Source organism: Peromyscus californicus, unplaced genomic scaffold (genome assembly GCF_007827085.1).
Source record: "Peromyscus californicus insignis strain IS unplaced genomic scaffold, ASM782708v3 Scaffold_16__1_contigs__length_79575227, whole genome shotgun sequence".
Lineage (NCBI taxonomy): Eukaryota > Metazoa > Chordata > Mammalia > Rodentia > Cricetidae > Peromyscus > Peromyscus californicus.
The window spans coordinates 27,987,825-28,008,495 of NW_026294458.1; the positions used below are offsets into that span (position 1 = coordinate 27,987,825).

The 20,671-nt window shown below is 43.3% G+C and overlaps 1 protein-coding gene across 3 annotated transcripts in view; it reads right to left on the reverse strand.

Annotated features, from left to right (window-relative positions):
* Positions 1 to 18,219, reverse strand: part of Gramd1c (GRAM domain containing 1C) — an 89,538-nt gene extending 71,319 nt beyond the window's left edge. For 2 of the 3 annotated variants that reach the window (XM_052740734.1, XM_052740731.1), the window contains exons 1-2: positions 18,121 to 18,219; positions 11,963 to 12,112 (exon numbers count right to left, since the gene is read on the reverse strand). In XM_052740734.1, coding sequence (XP_052596694.1) covers positions 11,963 to 12,112; positions 18,121 to 18,147 — 177 coding nt within the window. In that variant the 5' untranslated portion in view covers positions 18,148 to 18,219. The remainder of the gene's footprint in view (positions 1 to 11,962; positions 12,113 to 18,120) is intronic. The other variant, XM_052740733.1, reaches the window with a different exon arrangement.
* Positions 18,220 to 20,671: the final 2,452 nt, after the last annotated feature.

Genomic DNA, 20,671 nt, shown 5'->3' on the forward strand with positions numbered 1-20,671 from the left:
CAGCATGACCCAGGGACCCACGGCAGGCTTAATAGGCAAAACTTAATCCACAGTATTAATCAGCTAAAACAAGAAAAAAGACTAACAGCTTTCACTTGATATGGAACTAATATTTGACATAATTCAATGTCCACTTGTTATTAAAACAAACAAGCAAATTGCCCCCAAAGCAGAAACACAAAGGAACTTCCTCAACTCGAGAAAGAACATCTACAAATTGCCTGTAGTTTATAAAACACTGTAATGGTGGAAAACTTGATTCACACAATGACTTGAGATTTGCTCTTTTTAAATCTAAGTGTTGGAAAAGATCATGCAGAACTAGACTTTAATTTTTGAATATTATAAGATTTCTTGGTGAAACCATGAAGGCTTGGATATTTCTTTAGGTGTTTTGGGGGTATTGACATGATGATTTAAATGGGTCCCTCAAATTACATATTTTAGAAACTTAATCTGAGGCTTGGAGTGGAGCCTCCCGCCTACAATCCCAGTATTTGAGAGGCTAAGGCAGGAGGATCACAAGTGTGAGTCTTGGGATATCTAGTGAGTTCCAGGCCAGCTTGGGCTATAGATAAAATTTCACATATGCACACATACACAAAGGCAAGTTCATTTCCAGGGTTGGGGATATGGTTTCATGGCAGAGCATTTGTGACAACCTGGGTTCAATGCCCAATACTAGACAAACAAATTAACAAACAACCCTCACTCTCCAGGACAGTAGTGTGTGAGAGCTGGCAACGCTCATGAGTACACTGGTACTGTTGTCATGGAAGCAGGTTAACTACAAGACAGTGAGTTCTAACAAAACCAGTGTGGCCTCCTTTGCTCTCCTGTCCTTCTGCTTGGTCATAGGCTGATACAGAGACAAGTCAGATACAAGACAAACAATCGGGACTCCACGCTGCAGCCTCAACTGACTCCAGACTCTCAGCCTGCAGACCCTGCTAGCTTCTGGAACCGAGAGATACTTTTCTCTTTCTTCTTTTTTTTATAAATTAGCTTGTCCATGGTCTCATTATAGCTACATAAAGTAAACTAACAGATGATTTCTTTTTAGTCATGCTTTTACCCAAAAGATGTTTTCCTATTAATTTTTTTCATACATTATATTTTGATCTTATTCTTTTCCCTCCCTAATTCCTTTCAGATCTTCTGCATTTTCCTACCCACCCAACTTCATGCTTTCTCTCTCTCAAAAAACAAACAAATCCAAAAGAAAATCAAAACAAAGAAACAAAAAAGCCCAGTAAGACAAAAAAAAGTACCAAAACAAAATAAAATAAAACAAAAAGTTTGCAAAAACATGGAGTCCATTTTTTTGTAAGAGGCCCCCAGACCTTAGCACAACTGACTCCATGATGGAAATACCATTCAGGTCATAAAACTCAGCATGCAGACAGCACCACCTGCCAAAATTAAACCAAAGACCTAAACCAAAGACCTAATCCATCAAAGTCCATAATTCTGGGGAAGTTTCTAAATGTACTAACCCTGCTTTTTGCCTTCTGCAGTTCTGCTTCTGGCTAACTGTTTTTGTTAACGGAAGTGTGTCAACCTAGGACATGTTTTTTTGTGCTTAAAAGCTCACCCTGAGAAAGGCTCAGTGATACACTGGGATCCTGGACACCCCATGTAGCTGATGACCTGCTAATAAAGACTTCTATTGGCTTAAGCCCCTGTCCAAGTAGTCTTCTCTGGGGGGTACTCCACAACAATTTTGTGTGGGACAACTACTCCTAGGCATGGGACCTGCTCTGGAGTGTGGATGATATACCCAGTGACATTTCATTGTAGATAACTGATTTTTTTCCTTTCCGAGCCCCCAAAAGGTATTTTTTTTAATGGTAATATGGGCATCCTTAGGAAAGTATGGTTTTAATAAGTTATGATTTTTCCCCCCTCGGTCCTTTCTTTGTTCGGACAACTACATGTCAAATTTTACACAGGAAGATCTGAACCACAATCTAAAGCCAGTGTGCCAGTTGGGTTTTTTTTTTTTTTCCATCAAATTGAACTTCTGCAGGGGAAAGGATGAGACAGGGTTTCTCTGTGTAGCCCTGGCTGTCCTGGAACTTGCTCTGTAGACCTGGCTGACCTTGAAATCACCTACCTTTGCCTTTTGAGTACTGGGATGAGCCACCATGCCTAGCCAAATTGTACTTAACAAAAAAAAAAAAAAAAAAAAAAAAAAAAAAGACTTACTTTTGATTATGGGAAGGGGAGTATGCACACATGAGTGTAGGTACCAATGGATTCCCAGAAGCTGGAGTTACAGGTGGTTACAATGCTGAACTGAAGAGCCTCTGCAGGAGCAGTACACACTCAATGCTGAGCCATCTCTCCAGCCCCAAACTATACTGTTTAATGTCCTTCGCAACCCCATCATCACATCCAATAGCCAGCCCTCCCGTCTCCCCTAACCCAAACAGTGTGTCGATCGCCCTAACAAGCTTCCTCCCTTCCCTTTGTGAACACTACAGTTTCTTCTGTTCTTTTTCTCATTTGCTAAATCTGTTTCTTTCGCTAATTTCTGTTCTTCCAAATCTGAGATTCTAAACGTCTAAGTCCATTTTTTCCCTTTCTGTCATAGTTTGCCTTAAACGTCCCCATCCTCTTCAATATCATCCTTCAAGTATCACAATTTCAGCTTCAACCTCTTCTAAGATTTAAGTCATGCATCCTATAGCTTACCAGATTTTTCTTTTCAAGTGACAAATATGTACCTCTGCCACCAACAAAACAAACCCTTTAATTCTGCCCCCTCAAAACCTACCGCTCTGGTCTTTCTCCTTTCCGAGGGGTGCTCCCAATTTACCCAGTTGCACTGAAAAATCCTAGGATCAGTTTCCTTAATCTTTCTTGTCCTCTCACTCACTATACCCACGTCCTCAGCAGGCTTCAAGCGAGCCTTCTGCAGCAGGACCCTTCCAGAGGCCGGAAAACAATCCTGTTTCTCCTGCAAGCGATTGCGTTTTCTCTTCTGCCTCCTCCACGAGTGCGTGCAGCCTTGCTTGGGCCTCCTGACTAGCGCTGCTTCTTCTTCCCGTTGATATTCTGCATTCGCTCACACATTGCTTTTCTTGTTCTCATAGCTCTTATCACTACCTGACATAACGTGACACATTGGCTTATCTGTAAAATATCCATCTCGCATTCTGACTGCAACCCCTAGGGTGGTTCGCTTAGAACACGATGATATATATCAAAGACACTCAAATAAACGAACAAGACAGTCTTCATCTCCACTCATTTGCTGGGTGCATTTACCACTTCTGACATAATGACTCTGCTCACACGTTCCTTAAGCTGTCCTGCGAGAGGTTCACTGAGCCTCCTGATTCTCAAGTCCCTTGCTCATTTTCCATGTCCACCTTCTGAAGCTCCCTTGAATGCCTAGTAGATGGTCCATTGTCCCCTTATGTGTACAGTTGCTCCCTTCACACTCTTTCTCAGTGAACAACCTGAGTAATATACACAGTTCTATTCTTTCTTCAGCATTTCATCATTATTTCAATGAATGTGTATTTTCCATATAGTCCTTGGATTTGTTGTTTCTCAAATCTGCCTGGTGCCTTAAAATTTATTACCCATTTATATTTTTATCAATTTCTGTTAAGTCCTTACTTGGAGGTTGATATTTTTTTCAGGCCTGAGTAGCAAATTTGAGGCCTTATACATGTAAGGCAGTGCTAGCCACCAAACTACAATCTCCACTGCTACTCCATAGCTGTATTCTACACACTTTGGAATCCCAGTATGTCATTTATCAACATTCCCTTTGCTAACTAGTAGAATATTGTATTCAATTCCCAAACTTTCAGGAGAAACTTGTTCCTACCTGCACCTAAGCCCAGGCTTAGCTAGACAAGTTTCTGTCTTCAGTTTGAAGATGTAGGTAGATTTCTTTCCTTGCCAACATTTCACAGAAGGTGCAACTCTTCAAGAGTCATGGCCTTATGAAGCATTCTCAGTCCTAACCCATGTAAGTTCAAGGCATTGTCTCCTATCCTGTGTCACTATGAAATTAGAAAACTGCTCAGGGCTGCCTTGCCATTAGCCTACCTGCCTATACCTCCAGTAATCATTTCATTCTTCATTTTAGCCCTTAAGCACTTTCTTTGTTATTTTGTAATCCAAGATAAGCATTATAAACATGTCTGTAACATGGCTGGGGAGATGACTTGGAGGAAAAGTGTGCTGTACAAGCATGAGTACTTCAGATCACCTGCATTCAGATATAAGAAGCCATGCACAGCACACATGTGTAACCCCAACTTTGGGGGGTGAGGGAAGAGAATTTCAGATCCTGGGGCTGTGGTGATACATTGTGTACACCAATAAAGCATACCTGGGGATCAGAGAACAAAGCTAGCCACTATATTAAACATAGAGGTCAGGCAGTGATAGCGCACGCCTTTAATCCTAGCATTCAGGAGGCAGAGATCCATCCGGATCTCTGTGAGTTCAAGGCCACAATGGACATGGTGGCACTTGCCTTTAATCCCAGCACTAATAAGGAAGTAAGATGGCACAGAAAGGTATATAAGGTATGAGTAAACAGGAAGTCTCTCTCTTGAGGCTGAGGATTTTGTAGAGGTAAGAATGTGGCTGGCTTGTTCTGTTTCTCTGATCTTTCAGCTTTCACCCCAATATCTGGCTCTGGCTTTTTTTTTTTTTTATTAATAAGATCATTTAGCAATTCATGTTACATAGGGCAGTCTAGCAAAAACAGTGAGCTCTAGGTTCAGAGAGAGACCCTGTCTCAAAAAATAAGGTAGAGGGCCAGCAGGAAGGCTTGGGGTGTAAAGGCACTTGCCATTAAGTCTAGTGAGCTGAGTTTGATCCCTAAGTCCTACAAAAATAGAAGAGACTGGGGCAAGTTGTCCTCTGACTACATACACCATGGCACACATGTCCACACATGTACATATATGTGCATGCAAAATAAATGAAATTTTAAAAATTAAATCTGGACTAGAAAGGTGGCTCAGTAGTTCATAATATTGGCTGGTTTTCTAGAGAATCAGGGTTTAATTCCTAGCACCCACATGGTGGCTCACAACCCTCTACAACTCCAGTTCCAGGGCTCTGATGCCCTCTTCTGGCCTCCTCAGGCACTGCATAAACATGGTGCACAGACATGCATGCAGGCAAAACATCCATACACATAAATAAATAAATCTTAAAAATGTAATTTAAATGTAAAAACATATAGTAACATGGAAAACAGCTAGGGAAGCCACCTAATATCAACCCCTGGCCTTCACACCTGTATATTCAGGTGTGTGCACACACGCACATACACATATGCCAAACATACATAGTTTATAATACATACATAGTTTGTAATATTGTATCCATCATGTCTAGATAGTTTTACTAAAATGTTCATTTAAATTAAACAGCACCCTCCTCCTATTGCCAGAAATACTAATTCCTGTTTCTTTATAGTTAAATCTAAAAATACTAGAACGTACCTCAATTTATAAAATAGTGCTTAACATATATACCTAGTAATTTTCAAATAGAATTAAGTCTCTTAAAAAACAAAATGGCCAGGCAATGGTGGTGCACACCTTTAATCCTAGCACTTGGGAGGCAGAGCCAGGTGGATCTCTGTGAGTTTGAGGCCAGCCTGGTCTATGGAGCGAGATCCAGGACAGGCACCAAAAAAACTACATGGAGAAACCCTGTCTCAAAAAAACAAAAAAAAAAAAAAAAATGAAGCTGAAAAGCAACTTCCTTCTTTTTTTTTTTTTTTTTTTTTTTTTTGGTTTTTCGAGACAGGGTTTCTCTGTGTAGCTTTGCGCCTTTCCTGGAACTCACTTGGTAGCCCAGGCTGGCCTCGAACTCACAGAGATCCGCCTGACTCTGCCTCCCGAGTGCTGGGATTAAAGGCGTGCGCCACCACCGCCCGGCGCAACTTCCTTCTTTAAGTCATTGTAGTAAAACGTAGTGTGTAGACTTTATGGGTTTGAATAAACATGGACTATGCTTGCCCTGGAACACAATGTGACTGCAGGCCAGCTTTTCTCCAAACTTGCCAAAGCACATCACAAACACACTAATTAATCCTCTGGGGCCTCTTTTGACAAATATACAGTACTGCATTAATTAATCCTACATGTGCCAATACATCAGGGCTGTGCTGAGTTCCATCCCCACCTGGAAGCAGAGAAGCTTCGCCGTGACCACTGTGAGCACAAACACAAGTCAGGGAGAAGGACAGCACTAAGACGTGCTTCCCTGGACAATCAAAACTACGACTGGACCTAGAAGCTGGCTTAAAGACTTTCCTGTGCTGGCTGTTATCTGAATGTAGTAGATCAAAATACAGATGCTTTTATTCTTCAATGTTTTAGAGCAAAAGGAAAGACATGATTAATTTTAATTCTAAGCACTTTACAAATTCTCCTGCTCCATCTTGTTTCCGTTTCTCTTTCTAAATCAAATATCTAAGATTCACATCACCTCTACTCTACGTATATTAGTTAAGATTATTAAAAATCACAACCACTTAAAGAAAATATATAGACTTTAATTTTAGTTACAAGTTTCAGAAAATGATTTTTTCACTTGTAAAATAAAGTCATCAATTAAACCAGCCAATAAGGAAATGAGTATACACAGTTGAGGAACATTTTCAAAGAGGAACTTCCAACGTAAGAATAAATGGCCCAATGATGAACGCCATATCCAAAGAACTACTGCATCTAAGAGTTATGTCATCTTCTAAACACACACAGCACAAACTCCCAGAGGCCCCTTCCTACTCCCACTAGTGGCTAACTGCACATCACTAAGAGAGCTAACTAAACAAACAGACTCACTGCAGATCTGTCTGCTTGTCCTCTGGGACTTTTAATCCACATAGGGATACATCATTATTTTAGTTGGTAAGGAAAAAATAAAACTATATTTTTTCCTTTTGCCATATACTCTTTACTACCATGTAAAAGACAAAAAGTATAAATATTTATCTGCCATTAACTTTATTTTCAATCTCATTTGTTATTACCTTTGGTTTCATGGGGTATAAAAGTTAACAATAAAAGTCATTTCTCATATTCTAGGGTTAAACATCGGGATCTCTAAAAACAAATAAATAAATACATATAAGGGTCCTAGCTTTGATAACTAGAGTTAAGAAGAAAATCTGGAGCTGTGGCTTTCGCTATCAACTATGGAGACTTAATCAAACTGGGACCCTGGATTGAAGCAGTCTCACAAGAGGGGAAGACAAAGAGCCCCTCTGTTTAACGGCATGCCATTCTGACTGACCTAAGACACACCGATGTCGTCAGATTGTGACTCAATTTCTCTGTTTTACAAGTGATGCAACTGAGGTCAGGTGGGCGTTGGGACATCCTAGGTCACCATGCAGTAAAGCCACTAGGGGCAGAGCAGACACTATTTCCCATGTTCTATTTTCAGTCTAGTTCATTCTTATATCACACTGCCCTCTAGGTTCACTACCATAGAAAAATTGCCTATATGCATTAGTCTACATTACTCATCTCCCTTGGCTATTGAAACATCAAACTTAAGAAGTCCGTGACTTGATTACTAGACACCGTCTTAGAGCTGTGCCACAGTTTTGGTGATGACAGCAGCTCCTCCCATGGCGTGAAGGGTGCCAGCTAGCCTGTCCCCCTGGAGACCAACTCTAGTTGTGTATCCCTGTGGGCCTGAAGAGTGGCATCAGAACTGTAGATGATGGGAAGATGGGCAGCAGGGCTCAGGGCCGTCCACTACTAGAGTGCTGGAGACACATTCGTAGACACTGAGAGGACAGAGCAGGCTGGGGATGTAGCTCAGTGGGAGAGCATTTACTTAGCATTCCAGAGTCCATGGGTTAGAGGCTTGAAATTAAAAGGAGGAAGTGAGGGAGGGACCACACAGCCCATTAACAAGGAGTTTGAGAAGAAGTACAACCCTACTTGGCACTGCGTTCTGGGAAGAAATTTTGGTAGCTATGTGCCACATGAAACCAGACCCTTCATCAGCTTCTGCCTGAGCCAACTGGCACATGAACTGGGACACACACACACACACACACACACACACACACACACACACACACACACACACACACACTCAATACCCCACTCAAAACTAAGGACTACAGCCTCTATTCCAAATTACAAGAGACTAAAAACATCTTGGTCTTGCTGGGGGGAGACCTGCATCTTTGAAGCTTCGTTGTGTGTTTTCCAGAGCAATCTCTTTACTAGTCCACCTAGAAAGACATCAGCAAACCAGAATACATTTGTATTTTCTATCCTATACTTCTCTCCCCCCGTGTTTTATTCCTTTACAATCCATTCCTTTTCTTTCTTTCTTTCTTTCTTTCTTTCTTTCTTTCTTTCTTTCTTTCTTTCTTTCTTTCTTTCTTTCTTTCTTATTTATTTAATATGCATATTGTGTTCTGCCTGCATGTGTCCCTGAAGGCCAGAAAAGGGCACCAGATTTCATTATACGTGGTTGTGAACCACCATGTGGTTGCTGGGATTGAACTCAGGGCCTCTTCAGGACCTCTGTAAGAACAGCCAGTGCTTTTAACCTCTGAGCTATCTCTCCAGCCCCTATGATCCATTCCTTTATTAAGCAAACCTGTTGGACCAAGATGTGGAGCTCAGTGGTGGACCACTGACCTAACATGCACTCAGGATTTACTTGCATTGCTGAAAAAAAATTAAATAAGTAAATAACTTATTAGAGTTGTATTTTTAAAGAGAGAGACAAATGTAACTTTCATAAAGTGAAAAGACACAGCTCTGGATCCATTGAGTCTGAAATGGCCCTGACATTCTTGATTTGGGTTAAATACCAGGTCACGTGCCTCATGAGGACATTCCTGACACACTGCCAGGTCTTCCTTGTGTTGAGTTTGAATTCTGTGGACTCAGCCTTCTTATCGTATTGTACTAATTCTGACCTTCTCACTAGAACGTAGAAAAGGAAAAAACAGCCACATGGTAGAGTCCGTGGTAGAAACAGACAGATTTAAGATGGCTGGATATACATTTTCCTTCTGACTTTCTAAAAATCCTTTCTCTTGGTTACAGTACAGTTGTATGCTGCGTGACATGTTTCCTCACCAGTGGACTATTCAGATTATACACACTGCGGTGGTTCCGTGAGATTATAGGGAGCTAAAAAATTCCTGTTTCGTAGTACTGCTACAGCAGTCTTCACATCACAGTACAGCTCATTGCTCACTCATCGGTGGCAAGGCCACTGCAAACAAACCTGCCCAGCTGCCAGCTGTGTGAAGATATAACACGCACATCTATGGACGGCCCATCACAATTGATCAGGATAAAAGATGCTACATCACGTGGGTCTGTTAGCACACTTCGTGTCGGCCGCACAGTGATGACATCATCCAACAAAGCTTTTCTCAGAGCGTGGGTCTGCGCTACAGAGCCAATGAGCTACACAGACCTCGGGCCTTCCAATTAGGCAGCCCAGGTGACTGACTACGCTACTTGAGTGCTTGCTGATAGTTCTGGCTGCTTCCCATATATTATCATCAAGTCATTATCACATCTTCAATGATCTAGTCAACTTGTTTAAGCTAATTAAAGTATGGCAAGAGCACACTGAAGAAACTCCAGGGGAAGATGCTAAGAATTACCCTATTCCTAGCTATGTCAGCCCGAACCCTGGTTAATCTGTACAGGGTCTCGTTTGTTTCTCTGTTCTAGAATGTTCTGGTGTCTGGGTAAGGAATCTCCGGAAAAGTCTCTAAAACTCTCGAGATGTTATTTTGATTGTTAAGTTCATTCTACATGAATTTATACAAAAAAAAATCCTAAAACTGTGTGTAATTAGTGTAGGGACCTAAACTGAGCCAATGAAGACCTTTGAAACTTTCAACCTGTGCTTGTCAAACTTTGAAACATGTAAATCATCTGGACATCTTGTGAAAATAAAGATTTCGATCCAGTAATTGGGCTCAAGATACTGTATTTTATTCACGTGGTAGATGGCGCCGGTTCTGCTGCCCCCACATACACTTTCAGTAGTGAGCATCTACTGCACACACATCCCCCCCCCTTATTTCCAAATTCTTATTCTGTTGCTGTTTTGATTTTCTTTCATTACTCTTTTTCTTGTTTTAAGTCATCCAAGTGCCACCAAGGCTGCTTAACTCTGGAGACAGCTGTGAAGCTTCCTCAAGTCATAACATAGCTATCAAAATAAGGCTTAGATGGACGTTACACAGAGAGTGAGAGACCTTGGGACAAGCAGCCCTGAATGGGATGTCTCCATCAAATCCCTCCCCTCAGAGCTCAGGGGAGCGCTTGCTCTGAACCCTGCAGAAGGGAAGGGGGTTGGAGGCCACCAGGAAGACAAAGCCCTCTAAATCAATATGAGCAAAGCTCACCTGAACTCACAGAGACTGAAGCAGCACACACAGGGCCTGCCTGGGTCTGCACCGGGTCCTCTGTGTATATGTTATGGCTTCCGGTTCAGTGTTTTTATGGGACTCCTGAGTGTGGGAACTAGTGGGTCTCTGATTCTTGTGCCTTCTCTTGGGCTCTTTTCCATCTGTTGGTTTGTCTTGTCCAGCTTTGAATGTGATAGCTTTCGATTTATCTTATCATCATTTATTTTGTTATATTTTATTATTATTATTATTATTATTATCCCTTAGAAACCTGTTCCTTTCTAATGAGAGATAGAAAGGAAGTGGGTCCGGATGGGAGGAGAGGTGGGGAGTAACTGGGAAGAGTAGAGGGAGAGGAAACCATAATCAGAATATATTACATGAGAAAAAATCTTTTCAATAAAAGAGAAAAGAAAAAAAAACCAGGAGTCCAAGGCTAGCCCTTGCTGCATAGCAAATAGGAGGCCAGCCTGGGCTATACAGGATGCTATCTCTTCCCCCCCCCCAAAAAAAAAGTTTCTAAATGATATATAGATTTCTAAGTGACCAAGAATGATATAGTTGATAAAAATGGCATGATTTTTAAGTTGTTATCATTTTAGTGTATTTCTTATCAATTACATATTTTCCTTAGGTTATGGCTCAACAAAAATTAAAATTAACCTTATGGTGTTAAGTTCCTTAATAGGAAGTAAGAGCTTGCTGGCTGTGTGAAGATTCAACAGCATTCGTGCACTGGCTGTTCATTACAAAGGGGACCCTGTGAGCTCATCTTTATAACCTGTCAATACCACGTCCGTTTAAAGTCTATTCTCAAAGATACAGAATACCCAAGAAACTGGGTTTCCCATGAACCAGTACGGCAACTGCGGGTGCCGTGCAGCGCTCCTTAAACCCATTTCTAGTTGTAAGGCATCATATTGCTATCAAGTACCAAAATCCTCATAGGAATTTCTGGCTTTAGAACGAGCCCATTAAAATAACTAATTAAATAATCGATAATAATTAAAATGATAAAATGTTAGCATTCGCACAGTGACAGACATGCTCTTCTAGAAGACTCTACAATCTCAGTGTGCCTACCAGGAAGTCGTAGTCTCTTTTTATGTGAGGAAATTGGAAGGAGTACAGAGTTACGCTTTAAACAGATCCCAAGCTCCTAACTTCAAACGCATCTAGCCATTACACACTGCAGAGCATTCATTGTTAAGCCGCGTTTGCCACAGGAACTGATTCCTTAAATGAAAATTACATAAAATAGCTTGTTTCTCAGTGAGACTTAGAAACACAGTTTATGCAGTGTTAGCTTCTTGCCGATACGGCTGGTAACACTAAGTACAATCCAATTGTGTGGCAGTGTTCTCACAAGGAAACTGAAACGGACCGTTGCACACCATCAACCAGGCAACAGCGCCTTCTAGTGGCCATATGAAGAAATACTGAGAAATGTCATCAGGTCTCTCAAGTCGCAACATCTAAAATCTAGAAGCTAATCACGAAGAATTATATAAACTGTTGGAGAATTAACGAAAATTTGTATTCAAGATTAAAAGATACTACCCAAAAGCTCCAGTCACCGCTCCAATTATGTGTGCTCGGTCCCTGTTTTTTGGCTGGCACAGTATTATTCTCATCCACAACAGGGCTAGGATTTTCCTCAGCCTCTTCCTGTAGCGCGGTGGCAAGGCTTGAACCCCCTTCATTTACTACCTGCAAATAAATGCCAACAGTTTATTTATTGACAAATGACAATCTGAAAGAAAAACATGTTCCAAATATATAAACTACTTTTAAAATAAAATAATTTATTTTATTTGTAGTTGTTTCGAGACAGGGTTTCTCTATATAACAGCTCTGGCTGTCCTGGAACTCGATTTGTAGATGAGGCTGGCCTCAAACTTATGGAGATCCACTTGTCTCTTCCTTCCCAGTGCTGGGATTAAAGGCGTGCGCCACCACTGCCTGGCTAAAATTCATTTAATTTAAGCTTTCTGTTTAAAAACATTTAAATTATTTATTGAGTATGTGGGGAGGAGGGTCAGAAGACAACTTCCAGGGATCAGTTCTCTCCTTGCATCATGTGTGTCCCAGGGATCAAACTCACATGATCAGACTTGGGGGTAGGCACCTTTACTCACTAAACCATCCCACCAGTCCCATGAGTTAATTTCTAAAGAAAAAAATATTTAAGCACTTCAAAGACTGAAGAGATGCTCGGCTGACAATGTGCTTCCTGAACAAGAATGAGGACCGGGACTTAAATCCCAAGCACACGCATACAAGTTGGGCATGTGCCTGGTGCTGGGAAGGGCTGCAAAAGGTGGATCTCTAGGGCCAGTAAATCTTGTTGAATTGGCAATCTCTGGGTTCAATGACAGACCTTCATCAAAAAATAATGTAGGGAGTGATTGAGGCAGACATGCTACATTGACCCTTAAACTTATGTACACCCCACAAATATATGCACACAAAAGACAGAAACTGTTGAAGAATATTGCTGTGGGATGTTCTGTATGTCAAATGTGTTGCTGATTAGTCAATAATTAAAACACTGATTGGCCATTGGCTAGGCAGGAAGTGTAGGCGGGACAAGGAGGAGAATAAAGCTGGGAAGTGGAAGGCTGAGTCAGAGAGACACTGCCAGCCGCCACGATGAGAAACAGCATGTGAAGATGCCGGTAAGCCACGAGCCATGTGGCAAGGTATAGATTTATAAAAATGGATTAATTTAAGCTGAAAGAACAGTTAGCAAGAAGCCTGCCATGGCCATACAGTTTGAAACCAATACAAGTCTCTGTGTTTACTTGGTCGGGTCTGACGGCTGTGGGACTGGCAGGTGAGAGAGATTTGCCCTGACTGTGGGCCAGGCAGGAAAACTTAAGCAACAGAATATTATTATTATTGCTGTTGGTTTTTTGTTTTGTTTTTGTTTTTGTTTTTGTTTTGAGATAGGGTTTCTCTGAGTAGTTTTGGTGCTTGTCCCTGATCTCGCTCTGTAGACCAGGTTGGCCTCAAATTCACAGAGATCTGCCTGGCTCTGCCTCCCAAGCGCTGGGATTAAAGGCTTGCGCCACTGCCGCCCGGCCATAGAATATTATTTTAAGGTGTGTTACTTTTGTTTATATTGCATTTGTTTAACTCTGTGAAACTGTGCTACTGTGCCTGTCTAAAACACCTCATGGTCTAATAAAGAACTGAACGGCCAATAGTGAGGCAAGAGAGAGAAATAGGCGGGGCTGGTAGGCAGAGAGAATATATAGAAGGAGAAATCTGAGCGGAGAGGAGAGCTAGGAGCCAGGGAAGGACTCCAGAGGCCAGTCACTCAGTTTCACAGCAAGCCACGGAGTAAGAGTAAGACTTACAGAAGTAAGAGAACAGGAAAAGCCCCAAGGCCAAAGATAGATGGGTTAGTTTAAAGTTAAGGAAAGCTGGCAAGAAACGAAGTGAAGCTAAGGCCAGACATTCATAAGTAATAACAAGCCTCCGTGTGTGTTTACATGTGGTGGGCTCCCCAATAGAGCAAAAGCAACAATGACAAACTAAAGTTTTGCTTCTACCATTCATCATTCATCCATGTAGCAAATATCTTCCAACCGCTACTGTCTGCTAGGTAGCTTAATTGGTACTAGAAACCCGAAAATAAGAAAAACAAAGTTCTTAGCCTCCTGAGGTTCATGGTCTGGGGAACAATAAAAAATTTTAAAATACAATGTAACGGGAATATGACCACCTTGGAGAACTATCTGTAATGCCCAGTAGGCTCTAATTTTAGGAATATACTACAACCCAACAACTTAAAATGCGCATGAAATCAAGGATGTCTTTAATGATAATAAAGTAGAAACCTCATCGCCCATTGATAGAGAAATTAGTGAATAAGTTAGGTTTATAAAAACATTGATGTTAAAATTAATGAATCCTATGTCTTGAGCAGGCCCTAGGCTTCCGTCTAGAGGACTCGGAGAAATGATTTGTGCTTTGTGAGGCAAAGGGGACCATTGGGTGGTTGCTCATGAAAGAGCTGTAATTAGAAGGGAGATGGGGAAGATGATGGGCAGCAGGCATTGTAAGAGCGCATGATGCACCAGGCCCTGTGAACATCGCTGCTGCTTGCTGGCCTCTTCCCCTCTGCTACAACAAGACTGTGTTCCTTGGAGTTACAGGAGCACACAGGGCGCCAGGTGTGCATCAAAGGAGTAAGTCAACTCAGTTTAAGCTTGGGTTTTTAAACCCTGTGACGTCACCATGGAAGGCCCTCACCCTGGTGATACTGATCTGTGGCTCTCTGGAGGAAGAGGTTCATAACCCACGATTGGGTAAGGAAGGCATCGTCTACATGAAATACAGCCACCACAAAGAGAAGGGCTGGACAAGCCTGGATACAGGGAAAAGAAACAAACAAAAGTCCATAATCTGACCTAGTTAGAAATACAATATTTATTAAAAGAACTTTTTATATGACTCCTTCTCCCAAACCTTCAAAATTTCATTATTTGTCCAGTTTCTTTTCTTTTTTAAAAATATTTATTTATTTATTTATTTATTTATTTATTTATTTATTTATTTATTTATTGTGTATGATGTTTTGTCTGCATATGTGTCTGTGCAGTATGTACATGCCTGGTACCTTCAGATGTCCTAGAGCCAGGTCGTGAGCTCCCATGTGGGTGCTGAGAATTGAACCCCTGTCCTCTGTGAGAGCAGCAAGTGCTCTTAACCACTGAGCCATCTCTTTGGCTCTGTCCTTAAAATGACTTAACAAAAAGGTTGACTTTTGTGTCTCTATAACATAGGAGTTGAAGTTCTGAATTAACTTCAACGTCTACTGAAATACAGCCACTAGCAAACCTTCGTGCCTGTCGTCAATGCCAGCGAGGCATCACTCATCATTGTCTGGGGGTTACTCAACACAAAACAAACAGCAAAGGTTATTGGGCATGCTTCTTTTGACTTTGATCATCGAAATCACTGCCCTGGGTTGGTGAATGGTTCAGCAGGTGGCAGTATTTCATTGCTAAGCCTAAAGGCTTCAGTTCAATACCCAGAACCCACGTGGTGGAAAATGTACATGCAACACACACACACACACACACACACACACACACACACACACACACACACAGAGTAAATAAATAGATAGATAGATAGATAGACAGACAGACAGACAGACAGACAGATAGATAGATAGATAGATAGATAGATAGATAGATAGATAAAGCCTTATTTAAATTCTTCACGGTCACCCAGGCCCATGAAAAGTTACCACCCACACTTTAGGTGGGTCTCATCCAGTCTAGCTTTTCACAGACACACCCAGAGCCTTGTCTCTTTGGTATTTTAGATCCTGTCAAGTTGACAATATCAGCCATAACACCATCACATGCAGACTTTAAAGGCAAGCTCTCAACTGAGCCAAATCTAGGCTCTGTGGTACAACTACTGCAAGAGAGTGTGGTCCCCCTGCCCTCACTGCTTACACAGGCCACAGTACTGGTCTAGTCATTCCCCTCTTGGACTGTCTGTCTTCCAGAGAAGCAACTTGGGTTCAAGTGAGTGAGCAACAACAGGCATTTGGACACTTCGCAAACAGCATCAACAACACTGCTACAAGTGTTGGAGCTCTGTGGAGGACTACTGTGTCTCCCTTAGCCAGACATCCCCCTAGTAAAGGGCAGGCCCTAAGGGTTGACCCAACTGACTGAAACTTCAGGAAGACCTCTTAACACTAACACGGAAATGCTCTGGCCAACAACTGGCTGCATCTGTACATTTTAACGATTCTCAGGTCATTGGTGTGTGTTGCCCCTCTGGAGTGAGCAGTTTCACTGATCCCCAAAGCATAAAGCAAGGTCACACATGTGTCTATCTATACTAAATCTATAAAGACGAGACCTCACCAGTCACTCCTGACCCTCCACAGAGTTCTAGATATGCCCACAGTGCCCAAGGCTTTGTTTATCAAAATAGGACTCTGAGCTCTTGAGCAAGGTTTTCAGCGGAACTTTCACTTTTCTCACTGGCTTCAGGCTGCAGGCCACAGCGTGAGCATGGCAGCTTTCTTAAGGTAAACATCCAGCTAAATAGTACTGGGAGCTAGCATACTAGGTAAAACGCTTGCCATCTAGCATGAGGACCTGAATTCATCCCCAGAGTGCCCCCCACCCCAAACACACACACAAAGGCCCAGCATGGTGGCATGCAGGGTGAAAACAAGCAGAGACCTCTGGGCTCCTTGGTCTCCTGACCAGCCAGGTTAGTCTCATCTATAAGGCCCAGGCCAGTCGGAGGCCCTCGCTCAAGCCAGCAAGGTGGTATCACCTGGGGGATGACACGTGAAGTTCACTTGTGACTTCCATAGTGACTGAGCACTCTTACAGTACATACATGCATCTGCATACATGTGTGTACTTGCATACACACACAACAAAAGTTCAATTTAAAAAAAAAAGGTACATTTCAGTCACCCTCGAAGCCATGGATGACTTACAAAAGTGATATTTAGCCGGGCGGTGGTGGCGCACGCCTTTAATCCCAGCACTCAGGAGGCAGAGCCAGGGGCTACCAAGTGAGGAAAGGCGCAAAGCTACACAGAGAAACCCTGTCTCGAAAAACCAAAAAAAAAAAAAAAAAAAAAAAAAAAAATGATATTTAATTTTTTTGTTTTCTTGGAAGCTAGTTTTTTTTTTTTTTTTTTTTTTGGTTTTTCGAGACAGGGTTTCTCTGTGTGTTCAACTACAGAAACTCACTGAGATCCCTTTCTGCAGTCTCAGGAGTGGAACCCGCTCTTTACCTTGCTCTGGAAAGGCCTTCCCTGCCCTCCCCCAGAGACCTCAATTAAGTCAGGAATAGACACATCATTCCACACCTTGAAGGTTTGAGCGTGGCATCATTAGTTCCGTATTAGCTGTGTCCCTCCCTCGCTCTCAATCTGTCTCTTAACTCCACAGAAGGGATGACACCCCACACACACACCGCCCCCAATCCCACCCCAACTCGGCCAATAGGTTCACTCTCTTACTCTGACAGTTGACAGAAAGAGTTCTCCTGTATCCTATTTCATAGTAATGGTTGTGAATCTAGCGAAATAATGCGTTCATTCATTTGTTCACCCCAACAAGTGTTCGAACTGTACCCTTCGGTGCACTAAAATACTTCTCTAAAATAAGTACGCACCACCACCGTAATGTGGTGAGGATAGTGTTGAGCACCTTGAGTCTCCTGCAACAAAAGGCTTCCTTCCACCTTCAAGACCAATCACCAACTTTCCCCATGTGTCAGAGAAGGTAGTAAACAAACGACAAGACTCGTTGAAAACCAGAAAACTCGGTTGAGAACCTGGGGGATTTAAACTTTGTGAGTCCTTTTTAACCGAGGGCTGATGATGGTGAAGGGAGGCTGGCAAGAGGGACCCCCAGTCAAAAATCACAACCACGGAACCAGACTCACTGGGGTCTGGGGCTGGGACATCTGGACTGGGGGCATTTCGGGGACCAAATTCAAACACTTAACCCTCGCCCAGCCGGGAATCAGGCTCGCAGGAGACACAGAAAACCTGTTTCCTTGGTAACAACTTTTCGAATTACGCCGAAGCATATCGGGGAGGAGAGGGAAGGGAGGGAGTACCCTCATAATCGGAGCGGGTTCAAACCACCGCGCAGCGGAAACGGCCGGCGGCGGCGGAGCCACCCCTCGGGACCCTGCCCCTCGAGGCCGCTTACCTGGCGGGCCGTCAGAGCGCCCTCCATCGCCGCGCCCTCCCGCCGAACCCCCGCGCGCCCCCGCCGGGAGAGGGCCGGCCAGGCGCGTGCCCGACGCGCGCGCCCGGCCACGGCCCTCGGAATCCCACCTCCAGCTCAGCCCGCGCGCTTTGCGTCCCCTGGCGGCAGCTAGTGACTATTGCCTTTGGCGAGGACCTTGAAAGCTAATGGTTAAGCCGGGACGGCCACCACACTTTAGTGGGGATCAGTGATGAGCCTCAACTGCTGACCCAGACTCCTGGGTCCGCTGTGAAAGGCAGAGGGGTGGCAGTCCTTCCTAGGGCTGGAATTTCGGTTTGGGAAGAAGATAGAATGGTCGTTCTCCAGGATGGATGCACTCGACGTCACTGAACTGTACGCTTAAAAACTAACAAACAGGCGGTTCGCATAACACATACCCATAATCCTAGCAATAGGGAGGCAGGAAGACCATGAACTGGAGAGCAGCCTGGGCCACATTGTAGTTCAAGACCAGGTGAGACCCTGTCTCACAAGAAAATAAGAAAAAAGTAAAACAAGCAAACGCCTCCGGTAAAATTTTATGTTTCTCTTTTATACCTATAAAACTCACCAAGCAAACTCCACAAGTACTAAAATAACCACAACGAGATAGACTGAGCCCGGTAAAGAGGCACAGCCTGACTTCTAGCATTGCCACACTATATTAAAAATACCAGAGGGTTGGAGAGATACTTCAGTCCTTGAGAGGATCAGAATTCATTTCTCAGAACCCCCATCCCGAGACTCACAGCCTCCTCTAACTCAAGCTCCATGACATCCTCTGGCTTTCCACCAACACGGCACTCAAGTGCACAACCCTACACACACACACACACACACACACACACACACACACACACTACTTTAAAAATCAACATAAAAAATAAAACAGTGGGAAGCGTTAGGATGAACAATGTTAACATCTAATGGGGTTGAAGGGTGGATGGTAACAGAGGTGATGGACTAGAAAAGGAAAAAGCACTGTGATTGTGGACAGCTTGCAGTTATGATGTTAAGAGTGGGTGATTGACTATTATTTAAGATGATTAGGTGAGAGGTAAGAAAAGCAGCAGCCTGGAATCGAAAGCCTTGTCTTAGTTATTGAAACAAGTATTGTCGAAAGAGAAAGGTCGTGAAGAGGGAGAGGAGCATAAGCTTCAGTGGGAAAAGAAACCTCAGCCTGGCATGGTGGCACATGCCAGCAGTCATAGCACTAAGGCGTGAAGGCAGCAAGACTGGGAGTTCAAGGCCAGCCTTGGCTGGACCTTGCTGCCTAATGAGTTTGAGGTCAGTCCAGCTCCATGAGACCCTGATTCAAAACCAGCGCCCCTCAAAAAAGAAAACCAAAAGAGGAACATGCACGAGCTGGTAGATGGCTATAATAGAAGCAGTCCCGGGTACAGTTTTCAGGCATAGATTTCAACGCTGGGGTTTTAAGAATGAAGGAAAGGAAGAGAACTGCCCTTTCTGTGTGGCTTTGGTGTGTGCTTGAGCGACTATCATGGCGTGACACGTCACCCAAAACCTTAGAATCTGAAAGCGAGAATAGTCACTCACTATCTCTTGTGGTTTCCATTGGTCAGAGATGTGAGAACAGCACGGGTGGGAAGTTCTGGCTCACGGTCAGTCACAAGACTGCCCTAGGTGACCATGGGGCGGGCGCTCCAGTCATCAGACCGCCTGGCCGAGCTTGGAGCGTTGACTTCCAAACAGCCTTACTTACAGGACTGGCAGCCTGGTACTGGCTATGGGTCTGGGGCCTCGGTTCCTCCCCGATGGGGCTTCTCCTCAGGACAGCGTGAGTCCTCATGCTGTGGCCGTGGCTTTCCTCAGAATGTGTGATCCGAGAGACATAGGTGAAGGCTGTGATGCTTTCTATGACCTAACGTTAGAAGCTGCACACTGTCGCACTGCATTCTACTGGGACCAGTCTGCTTTGTATCACTAACAGGGTAGCTATACTGGACATGAACACAGCTACCTCAGGTGACGCTCAGGAAGAAAACAACCTGAGCGGCCTGCAGAGAGAACGAGATCCTCAGAGGCGAGCCAGGCTGAGGGAGTTTGGAGAATTTTCGTAGGAAACGCAGAGAACTTGGAATTAAGGGGATTATGTTAATGTCTCATCTTGAATTCCATGGGACACTAAGGAAAGAGGTTGAGAGTTGGGGGACAGAAATGGTGGTAAAGATATCAGTTGAAAGAACATGTGTGCATTGCCAGGATCACATAGCATCGTGGGACTTCCCCCTTACCCTATCCCAGAGACCCACAGACCAAGCTGGTATTCTGTATGCTGTAATTTTACTCTTTACTAAGTGAAAGTTCCCTGAAGTATAGCTCTCTAACTTATATTTCATTTTGTGAATAGTTTTAAGGAGTTTAGAAGCTTCACAATTTTTTTTTTTTAAGATTTACTTTTATGAGACAGGGCATCATGGTGTAGCTCAGAGTACCCCCCCCCCCCCCAGTCCTAGGAATATTGCTGCCTCTACTTCCCAAGTGTTGGGAT